Source organism: Solanum lycopersicum, chromosome 12 (assembly GCF_036512215.1).
Source record: "Solanum lycopersicum chromosome 12, SLM_r2.1".
NCBI classification, from domain to species: Eukaryota; Viridiplantae; Streptophyta; class Magnoliopsida; order Solanales; family Solanaceae; genus Solanum; species Solanum lycopersicum.
The window spans coordinates 57,340,693-57,353,117 of NC_090811.1; the positions used below are offsets into that span (position 1 = coordinate 57,340,693).

Genomic DNA, 12,425 nt, shown 5'->3' on the forward strand with positions numbered 1-12,425 from the left:
GTTTTATTAAATTTTTTTATTTTATCATTATTTTATAAAATTTAACTTTTTCTCCCTTTTTTTATTATTTTAAATAATTTTTGTTACCTTTTTTTGTTACGTTCTTTTTTCATTGTTTTATTTTTATTTTTATTCTGCTTCTCTTTCTTCTTTTTTTTTGTGTTTTTATTTTATTTTAATTTTATATATATATTTTTTTTTGTTTTCTATAAGTCTGTTTCTCTCTCTTTTCCTCTTTTTTTTTTTTCATTTTTTCCACGTTTTTTTTATGTTTCTTTTTTGAAAAAAAAATCTGTTATTTTTTCATTCTTTTTTTTTCGTTGTTTTTTTTTTGTTTTTTTTTGTTTTATGCTTTCTTGTTGTTTTTTTTATTTTTTATTTTTTATTCTTTTGTTCTCTTTATACAATTTTTCAAAAAAAAATTCTTTTTTTTTAATTATTAATAGTAATTATTACTATTTTATCATGAATCTCTAGATGAAATTTTCAATTCTACTTAGATAAAAAAAAAATTACTTATTATTTATATATCCTAATCTAACAAGTTTACAATAAATTCAACAAAATCTTCTAAAGTGAAAATGGATGGAAAAATATATTAATATGGTTAAATTTAACAATTCAATATGCGACATAATATTGCAAAATCGTTCTAAAAAAAACATAATAATAATAACAACGTAGCAATAATCAATATAATACATGTGATTTGAAGTATTTCATGCTATTGAAATCAACTTTTCATAGTAATAATATTATTTAGATCATGCGAGAAATTATAGTTACCTCGCTGCAAAAATTGATACGAAAAAAGTGAGCTGTTATCCACGAATTCAGAATCACGATCAAATCTCTAACTCTAACCTAATTCTCAAAAGAAATTACTCGTTTTTTTTCTATATTTCTCTCTGTATTTTTTTCTCTATATCTCTCTTTTCCTCTCTGTATCTGTGTCTTTTTCTATATCTTTTCTTTTCTTCTCTGTATTTCTTTATATCTGTGTATCTGTGTCTTTTTCTATATCTTTTTTTTCTTCTCTGTATTTCTTTATATCTGTGTATCTGTGTCTTTTTCTATATATTTTCTTTTCTTCTCAACTGAACGTGTTTTTATAATATTTTTGGCTGAGAGTTTGGTGCTAATTAAGAGGATAGTAATAGAGTTGGATTAGGATTTAGTTTGAAATATTGTTGAGGGAATTGTGGTTGAGATAAGGATTTAAAATAAATAAATAATAATAATAGAAAATTAACCAAAAAAAATGTTTAAAAGAAAATCAAAAGTAACGTCCAAAAAAAGAAGAAGAAAAAATCAAAATTAATGGGATGAGAGTAAAATAAGTTAGAAAGTTGGGAATAATTAGGATAAGGGGAAGGTAATTTGAATATTTAGGACTCTCCTTTTTTTTCTTCTTCTACCATTATTTTTAAACTAATTAAAAGTTTAAGATTTAAAACAAATACCATAAATTCATAATTTTTATCATTAAAGTAATTTACACAATTTATTTATTTTTTATTTATTTTAAATATAACCCTTTTTTTTAAAATTGATGTTTGACTCTTTATATTTTGGTAAAAAATTAGGTGTTCACAGTATGCCCCTCTTTGCTTGAAAACATGAAGAGTTTTCATGCAAAGACGTGAACAATGTGACTAATTTTTTACTGAAATATTTATGCGAAAAATTTATAGTAGAGAAGAGGTTTGACTGTGTCCTAACTTTTAAAAACTACCTATCCTATGTTGAGATGATAAGGAGTCAGGCGTAGTTCCAATGAGTTAGGTAGTCGAGTGAGGTTTTGTCGAGATTCCGGTTCGTAGCTCCAGCTATTACATAAAAAAAATAAGATGCAGAAGGAAAGATATGAAATCCTATCTATTTCGATAGTGCTAAGTCTTCATTTTGGATTCTCAGATATCGCTTCACCCTCTTTGGGTAGGTTCATCTATTCCGAACTTTGCTCTGGACTTCTGAGTTTAAGACTTGAAACTTCATGACTTGACTTCAGCTACTGACGTTCTTCCGCATGATATTCTTGAAAACTTATTTTCTTGAAAAGATGAATTCTATTATTTTTGAACTGCAAATTTGTGTACTATGTAGAAATCTGCACACAAAACAAAATTTTCTACCTAGTTTGCACTAGAAAATTTTGTGAGTTATTGATGAAAGCTATGAAAGTCTATACTAATAATAAAAAAATAATGTTTTTACAACTTATTACAAAATGTAAAAAAAATAAAAAATAAGACAACGGGAGTTTTGTACCCAAATTGCAATCAGGGGTTATTGTGCCCTGTGAAGAAAAATGATAGGGGTTATTGTGCCCTATATGCAATCCAGGGGTTATTGTGCCCTGTGAAGACATAAAAATGATGATAGGGGTTATTGTGCCCTATATGCAACCATGGGTTATTGTGCCATGTAAAGACATAAAAAATGATAGGGGTTATTGTGCCCTATATGCAACTCAGGGGTTATTGTGCCCTGTGAAGAAAAAAAATGACAGGGGTTATTGTGCCCTGTGAAGAAAAAATGATAGGGGTTATTGTGCCCTATATGCAATCCAGGGGTTATTGTGCCCTGTGAAGAAGAAAAAAAATGATAGGGGTTATTGTGCCCTATATGCAATCCAGGGGTTATTGTGCCCTGTGAAGGAAAAAAATGATAGGGGTTATTGTGCCCTATATCCAATCCAGGGGTTATTGTGCCCTATGAAGACATGAAAAATAAAATAGGGGTTATTGTGCCCTATATGCAATACAGGGGTTATTGTGCCCTGTGAAGAAAAAAATGATAAGGGTTATTGTGCCCTATATGCAACCAGGGGTTATTGTGCCCTGTGAAGAAAAATGATAGGGGTTATTGTGCCCTATATGCAATCCAGGGGTTATTGTGCCCTGTGAAGACATAAAAATGATGATAGGGGTTATTGTGTCATATATGCAACCATGGGTTATTGTGTCATGTGAAGACATAAAAAAAATGATAGGGGTTATTGTGCCCTATATTATAGCAATCCAGGGGTTATTGTGCCCTGTGAAGAAAGAAAAAAAATGACAGGGGTTATTGTGCCCTATGTGCAATCCAGGGGTTATTGTGCCCTGTGAAGAAAAAAATGATAGGGGTTATTGTGCCCTATATGCAATCCAGGGGTTATTGTGCCCTGTGAAGAAAAAAAATGATAGGAGTTATTGTGCCCTATATGCAATCCAGGGGTTATTGTGCCCTGTGAAGAAAAAAAATGATATGGGTTATTGTGCCTATATGCAATCCAGGGGTTATTGTGCCCTGTGAAAAAAAATGATAGGGGTTATTGTGCCCTATATGCAATCCAGGGGTTATTGTGCCCTGTGAAGAAAAAAATGATAGGGGTTATTGTGCCCTATATGCAATCCAGGGGTTATTGTGCCCTGTGAAGAAAAAAAAAGATAGGGGTTATTGTGCCCTATACACAATCCAGGGGTTATTGTGCCCTGTGAAGAAAAAAAATGATAGGGGTTATTGTGTCCTATATGCAATCCAGGGGTTATTGTGCCCTGTGAAGAAAAAAAATGCTAGGGGTTATTGTGCCCTATATGCAATCCAGGGGTTATTGTGTCCTGTGAAGAAAAAATGATAGGGGTTATTGTGCCCTATATGCAATCCAAGGGTTATTGTGCCCTGTGAAGAAAAAAATGATAGGGTTATTGTGCCCTATATGCAATCCAGTGGTTATTGTGCCCTGTGAAGAAAAAAATGATAGGGGTTATTGTGCCCTATATGCAATACAGGGATTATTGTGCTCTGTGAAGAAAGAAAATGATAGGGGTTATTGTGCCCTATATGCAATCTAGGGGTTATTGTGTCCTGTGAAGAGATGAAAAATAGGATAGGGGTTATTGTTCCCTATATGCAACGAGGGGTTATTGTGCCCTTTGAAGACATGAAAATATAGGATAGGGGTTATTGTGCCCTATATGAAACCAAGGGTTATTGTGGCTTGTGAAAAAATGAAAAATAGGATAGGGGTTATTTTACTTATATTATTATTTTTTAATATTATTTTATTTTATTTTTATTAGTACATTGACCAATTTAAAAATAAAATAAAATGCCCCCGATTTTATTAAGAACAAAAATAATTCTTTTTTTTTTGCATATTATATGAGAGATAAGGATTCAAAAACTTACCATCGCGACGTTTGTCTCTTAGCAAATTACTTTGCACGATTTGTCTTTATAGCTCTTTAAGTCTATAACTTTATCTTGATTGTGCTCATGCCAAGACGAAATGTCTTTATTTGATAAATGGTGTCATTCGTGATTTTTTACCAAGTTGACATTCTTATCTTTTCATTGTCGTCTTATTGTTCTCGTGAAAGTTTTCACTCATAAGATCCTCTTATTTTTTTTTATAACATATCATATGCTACAGTGTCATGTTTCAACCCTTGGAGATTTAAAATATCATGATCATTATTTTATTGAGTGATTAGACCGAACCTCAATGAAGGGTTGCCTACGTATCCTCTCAGGAATCAGGTCGAACGTATAAAAAATATTTTTCTTTTTTTTATTTATGTTTAGAAATATAATGAAAAAATTGGAAAAAGAATTAGTTCATGTTTGATAATGCTTTGACTTTAGTTGGTACCAACAATTAGTATTATGCATATGAACTACATTCAACGACTTTTAAATAAATTTGAGGTCAACTTTGAGTAATTCATATAGTTTCAAATTGTATCTCAAATATATTTAAGTAATTACAAGATCAATTTATCTTGCCAAAATTAAGGGATAAAATTATTCGTATCCTCATATTTCAAATGCACTCTCAATATATGAAAGTCCTACTTCACACTATATAATGATTTAGATCGTAGGACATTTTTGAAAGTCACTCACACTCAAAAAGATATTCAATGCATGAGATTAAGATACCATATGCTTGGCCCTCATGTAAGCATCCATTAATATGAGAACATAAAAAATGAGATCAAATAGGACTTGTCATTGGCTTGTAATGTAGTATTAGGGAAAGGTAGGATATTCATTTGGGATATAGTGACTATTTCCTCCTTAGAATTTGCACAATGCTTTCAATATTTTTTTTTTATTCTTGCATTTGACCTTTGTTTTCTTTAAGGTCTTTTTCATTTTTTTCTCTTCATTTTTTTTATTTCATCTCCTTTTTGTTGGACATTTTTTTTTCATTTTTCATTCTATCTTTTTTTTTTGACATATTTGGTCTTTTTCACATTGTTACCCAACTTAGGTCTTTGATGTTATGTAGATATTTCATAGTGCGCTCAAGGAGGTAAGACAAAGAAATCAGTGCATTTGTACACTCAAAATGTATATGCTAAGATGTGGCTATTCAAATAAAAACATCAAGGCTCAAAATGGAAATTCTATGGATAACATATCATTTGGTAGGCTTGAAAGGCACAATCGATTCAAAGAAAGCCTATAATCCTTTCTCAAGTTAAATGTTGCTCAAAAATTCGTCTCAACCAACATTTGGGCCAAGTTCTAGATCAGCAAAATCATGACTTTGAATTTTACGTCTAAAGCTCACCACACAATGCATTTGAAACAATGAGGTCAAATTTATTTTATCCATAAACTTTAATCAAGATAATTTTTCAAGTATGACATAAATGTATTGAGAAATGCCAATAGAAGTCTATAGGTCACAACAAAGTTGATCTGTCTTATCAAATAGTTTAACACTTTTTTTTTCTTATGCATAATCCTAAGCATGTTGTTACCAACTAAGTCAAAGAAAAAAATCTTTTTTTTTGCCCCAGTTTATGTGACTAGAATTTTTAGGATTTTTTTTTCTCGGTTGGACCGAACCTCACAATAAGGTTGCCTACGTGTCTTGTTAAAACAAGAATCAGGTCTAACGTAGTTCCAAAATATAAGTAAAAATATGTTTTTTTTTCTTAAGGACAAATTCCCTTTTTAATATATACACATATTGATTCATTTTTTTTATTTTTAAATAATAATTAAGATATTTTTTAAAATTTTTTAATTTTTTTAAATAAGGATCACCGAACCAAGGAAGGTTGCCTACGTATCTCATCAAGGTGAGAATCAAGTGTGCGTAGTTCGTTCAAATTGAAATTTGTTGACAAATGCAACTCTTTTCTTCGTTTAAAGTGATATAAGAAAACTTTTAAAATTTCTTATATGTACAATTTAAAAGACATATATATATATATATATATATATATATATATATATATATTATTAATATTATTATATTTATTATTTTAATAAAAGTGAAAAATAAAATTGAGGATTAGGTGTGTATGTATATATATGTGTTTAATTTGTTTATTTTGCATCATTGGTTGAAAATGGGTAGAAAATAGATATTTATTTCTTTAGTCGATTATCCTAAAGCCGGTCAACATTTTGTTACAGTCTTCACATGATGCAACAAGTAGCACAAAAAATGCACATGATGGTCTCACGGATAGATATCTGTCTTAGTCAAATTGGGCCCCTATGCTAAATTCCGCTAAGTTACATCCACACAATGCAAATAAATCGGAACTTAGTAAGGATTTCATGTATGTATGTTTCAATTCTACTAAGGTAAGATATCTAGACTGGTTGTAAAACGAGCGGACAACTCGAGTGAGGGAGTAGCAACGTACCGGTAGCAGCGCTTTCCGGCTTTGTGCATGGGTGCTCCCTATCCTAAAATGGTGTGACTACTTATCCTTCACCATGGACCGAAGATCCACTGGCTATCTTGACTTCGTGGGGTGCATAGTTGCAATTGTCATCATATTTTATTGAAGACTCAGAATGGTTCGGGAAAGAAGCAATTCAAATACTATTAAAACATTAAATAAATAAACAATTAGCATATTAAGTTAAAATAAATACAATATCCAAAAAGTGTAAATATATAAGTCATAGTCCTATATAAATTAATATTTAAAGCTCGAATTCTAGTTAATCCCCAGCGGAGTCGCCATCTGTAACGCCCCTTTTTTTTCTCTCAAATTTTTTTATTTTATTTTTTGAAAGAAAAAGAGTTTTTTTCAATTAAAGTGACATTTTGAAAAGGGATAATTATTATTTAGAGTCGCCACTTGAAATTGAGTTTTGGTGTTCCAAGTCACCTTTTTTAAATCCCTAATCAAAAGAAAATTTTACTCTATTTTTTATTGGTCTGCGAACTAGAAATTCGGGTAAGAAATACTGTTGACCGAGGGGAAGGTGTTAGGCACCCCTCGAGTCCCGTGGTTCTGGCACGGTCGCTTTATTAACTTTAGTATGACTTAACTTAATTTTTGGACATTGTATTATTTAAACTTAATAATAAAATTGTTATTTTACTTTATTCTCTCATTTATTTTAAACCTTTTAAAAATCGTCTTATTTATTTTAAATCTAATTAAAACTATTTTATTATTTTCGATTTGTGTCCATTCAAAATTTGAAACACTCATATTTATTTATTTATTATTTAGTATTTATTTTATTATTATTATTATTTATTTATTACATTTTTTTGTATGTATGTATATATATTATTCAAAATTTGAAACACTCATATTTATTTATTTATTATATTATTATTATTATTTATTTATTACATTTTTTTGTATGTATATATATATATATATATTTAATGTTATTATGTGTAGAATTTATATAGGTGTTTAATAGTTAGGAATTAGAATTTGTGTACGGAAAAGATTTTTAGAGTTCAAGTTAATTTAGAATTGTATTTTTTTAAAAAAAAATAGATTTAAAATAAGAGATAAATTTTATGAAATTTATAGTTAATTCTAGTAAAAAAAAAATCTAACGAGATTTAAACGATTTCTTTTTTTTAAAAAAAGTTTTTCTTTTATTTTAATTTTTTATTTTTATTTTTTCCTTTTGCACGTTTTTAGTTACCTTTTTTATTTTTTTATTTTTGTATTTTTTTAAACAACAATCTGTTTGTGTTTATTAGAGTTTTTTTTGTTTGTTTTTTTTTTTAATATTTGTTTTACTTTGTGAAAGTTTATTTTAAATCTTCTTTTTTACGTTCTTTTTTTTTTAAATTTATTTTTACCCTTTTCTTTAATAATTATATTTTTTTTTATATTTTTTTTTATTCCACTTTTCTCTTCTCATTTTTTTCGATTCTTCATTTTTCCACGTTTTTCTTTTTTCACTTTTTTTTTAATTTTCTGTTTCTGTTTTTTTTTTTACTTTATTTTTTTAAAAAACTTACGTTTTTGTTAATTTTTTTTTATTATTTTATTTCTATTTTCCTTTCTTTTTTCTTTTATTTTTTTTAACTTTATGTTTTATTAAATTTTTTTATTTTATTATTATTTTATAAAATTTAACTTTTTCTCCCTTTTTTTTATTATTTTAAATAATTTTTGTTACCCTTTTTTGTTATGTTCTTTTTTCATTCATTATTTTTTATTTCTTGTTTTATTTTATTTTTTATTCTGCTTCTCTTTCTTCTTCTTTTTTTTGTGTTTTATATATATATTTTTTTTGTTTTTTATAAGTCTGTTTCTCTCTCTTTTCCTCTTTTATTTTTTTTTCATTTTTTCCACGTTTTTTTTCTGTTTCTTTTTTTTTAAAAAAAAATCTGTTATTTTTTCATTCTTTTTTTTTCGTTGTCTTTTTTTTTGTTTTTTTTTGTTTTATGCTTTCTTGTTGTTTTTTTTATTTTTTATTTTTTATTTTTTATTCTTATGTTCTCTTTATACAATTTCTTAATTTTTTTCTTTTTTTAATTATTAATAGTAATTATTACTATTTTATCATGAATCTCTAGATGAAATTTTCAATTCTACTTAGATAAAAAAAAATTACTGATTATTTATATATCCTAATCTAACAAGTCTACAATAAATTCAACAAAATCTTCTAAAGTGAAAATGGACGGAAAGACTATTAATATGGTTAAATTCAATAATTCAATATGCGACATAATATTGCAAAATCGATCTAAAAAAAACATAATAATAATAACAACGTAGCAATAATCAATATAATACATGTGATTTGAAGTATTTCATGCTATTGAAATCAACTTTTCATAGAAATAATATTATTTAGATCATGCGAGAAATTATAGTTACCTCGCTGCAAAAATTGATACGAAAAAAGCGAGCTGTTATCCACGAATTCAGAATCACGATCAATTCTCTAACTCTAACCTAATTCTCAAAAGAAATTACTCGTTCTTTTTCTATATTTCTCTCTGTATTTTTTTCTCTATATCTCTCTTTTCCTCTCTTTATCTGTGTCTTTTTCTATATCTTTTCTTTTCTTCTCTGTATTTCTTTATATCTGTGTATCTGTGTCTTTTTCTATATCTTTTTCTTCTTCTCTGTATTTCTTTGTATCTGTGTCTTTTTCTATATCTTTTTTTTCTTCTCTGTATCTGTGTATGTGTATCTGTGTCTTTTTCTATATATTTTCTTTTCTTCTCAACTGAACGTGTTCTTATAATATTTTTGGCTGAGAGTTTGGTGCTAATTAAAAGGATAGTAATAGAGTTGGATTAGGTTTTAGTTTGAAATATTGTTGAGGGAATTGTGGTTGAGATAAGGATTTAAAATAAATAAATAATAATAATAGAAAATTAACAAAAAAAATGTTTAAAAAAAATCAAAAATAACGTCCAAAAGAAGAAGAAAAAAAAATCAAAATTAAATTAAATTAAAGTGAAAGAATGCCTGGCTAATGCATTTCTCTTATATATATTATTATTTATTATTATTAATTGTTATCAGTTATGTTATAACATTATTTTTTTAACGGAGAATATTTGATAATACAAATTTATGCTAATTTTAGGGAGAGCTTATTCTAACTTTTGTTGTCAAAGTAGATTTTCTCATATTTATTGCGCATTGCACATTATAATCAAATTTAAATCATTTTAAAGGACCCCAACTTTTTGAGTTGGTGTGTAAGTAAATTAAATGACTTCAGTAGTTTGTTGGTGGGAAAAAATATCCCCACTACTGCAGTGAAATTATAAATTATATTATGGTGGGGTTAAAATTCTAGTCAAAAAAGAGAAACTTTAATTCATGATGGTCGGGGAATTACATAAAATTGTCATACTATAGTTCAAGAGTAACAAATTAAAGGCTTTCATCACACACCCCTTCCTTTTTTTGATTCCATGTCACTGATGAGAATAGAAGCATTTTCCATAACCTGATTAAAGACAAAAGCAAAACATTTTATTTATATATTAGAATAAAATGTTTAGAAAAATATTTTATTTACAAACTAATAAATTTCGAATGCTCTCTATAATTCTTCACACTATAAAAATAGCTAGCAATACTTTTATTTAGGCATGATACATAAACATATCATTTAAGTTGACTTTATTTGATATTTATATTTTTATTGTGCAGAAATATATACTTAAACTTGTATAAAGTTGAACAAATACGAAAACATACATGATATCTTATGTGTAATATGTCATATAGTACGTATGTGTCTACTAGTTCAGTTTTTATAAACAAGTTTTAAACGATTACTTGTTTACACCCTTATCTGATCTCAGCACAAATATTAGACTCTACCAATTGTGAGTTTACTATTCCAACTAAATGTGCATATATGTATACTAAGAAACACAATGCCAAATGTGTATATATATATATACTTACTTGGATCACTGAATGTAACAAGACCAGTTCCTTTGAAATCACAGTTCCAATAATTCCGCCCATGCATCTGATAATACGCGTTCATCGCGTAGGATGTATGGGCGTAAACTTTATCAGGTTGAAAACAGTCCCCATTTTCATGTATTTCTCTACAGTCTACGCCCCCGGGCCCACAACAGAAATCGAGCACAGCCTGTATTACCTTCTCATCCGCATGTGGCTTAGCCACACACCAAACTGAAGGTCCACGACTACTTAACAAAGACGACTCTATTTTCCCTCCAAATTTTTCATTACTACAAAATTCACAACTCAAATCCACATCATAAACCTTCGTTCCATCACCGTTGAAAATCCCAAAATTCCTCTCACTAACTCCTCCTTGTTTCTTGTTTTCGTTGAATAACGCAAACACAAACACATCGATCCGATCTTTAGGGCTCATCGGAGTACCTTTATTCAACTGAGCACGTTGAATTAATCGCGTATTATAAGTTCTAGCATTTTCATTAGTTGCAGATGTATCTCCTCTCGATGGCCATCCTGACTCTGATACCAATATTTGAATAGTCTGATTCCCAAATCCCAATGCATTGATTGCTGACCTAATCGCATCAATTTGTGCATCTAGCATGTTAGTGTAGACGTAACCTTTAGGGTCACGTACCCCAGACGTGTTACCTAGTAACGCGTACTCCAAATTAACCATACTGGGATTGTCCCGGTATGCAAAATATGGATAAGCATTAATCATGAAAGGTGAATTTGTATCAGATAAAAGCGCGACAATAGAAGTCATAACAGGAAGGAGAGTGGTAGCAAATGTAGACGACGATGGTGGAAATGAAGAAGCAAGAACAGCCATGCTATGTGGCGTAGACACTTTAATTTTGCGGTTTAATCCGCGTGATAGTAAAACTGAATGCAGATTTTGCATTGCTTGGAACAAAGCGTTATGATCTAATAATTGATCATCGGTTAAATATTCATTTCCAACGGCAATGGTGACGATGGAAGTGGAAGGAATAAAAGGTAATATACGCGTAACGAACCACTTATCTGCATTGGATTGATTTTCGCTTAAGTTTTTTATTTGGGAATTTTCAACCGCAACAATGAGATCAATGCCCGTGTTGGAGAAAGCTTCAAGGATTTCAGGATTGGTATCGTAGATCTTAACTTTATCGAAGATTGTGGATTGAAGTAGTTGAGCTACTTTTTTTGGTGAAGGGAGGTTGTTTCCGATAGTCCCATAGTTTATTCCGACACCATGAACATCGTAGTTAATAAGAGAGAGGAGAATGAAGAGGGATAAGACAAGAGTACAAAAGAGAGACATGGTAGAGGTTGCCCTAATGGGGAGTGGAATGTAGTTTTAATTAAGTATGAGGAAATATTCTACTATGTAACATAAATTCAAACATAATGATTTAAAAATTATAATAACTAATATCTTAAATTATTTTTTTAAAAAATATTTTATTTAAAAAAACAAATAAATTGAAATGTAGAAAGTAATAAAATTACATGATTGTTGGTGGTTCTTCCCTTAACTAGATGTACTGAATTCGAGCCTCGAGTAAGAAAAAAATATTGATAAAAAATATTTTTTCTCAAGATGAAATCCTATAACGTGCGAACTCAAGTATAGTCAATTCAGACTCGATATCCATCCCCGATGAAAGTTGTTTTCATTCAAAATCAACTCATTCTAAAGGAAAGCACTTCAATATATATATCAAACACCGAACTAAAACCTAT

At 28.9% G+C, this 12,425-nt stretch overlaps 1 protein-coding gene across 1 annotated transcript; it reads right to left on the bottom strand.

Annotated features, from left to right (window-relative positions):
• Window positions 1-10,038: 10,038 nt before the first annotated feature.
• Window positions 10,039-12,077, bottom strand: LOC101247990 (glucan endo-1,3-beta-glucosidase 12). Its single transcript, XM_004252228.5, has 2 exons — window positions 10,665-12,077; window positions 10,039-10,197 (listed from the first exon to the last, which is right to left on the bottom strand). The coding sequence occupies exons 1-2, from the start codon at window positions 12,001-12,003 to the stop codon at window positions 10,166-10,168; spliced, it is 1,371 nt and encodes a 456-aa protein (XP_004252276.2). The 5' UTR covers window positions 12,004-12,077; the 3' UTR covers window positions 10,039-10,165.
• Between the last annotated feature and the right edge of the window lie 348 nt (window positions 12,078-12,425).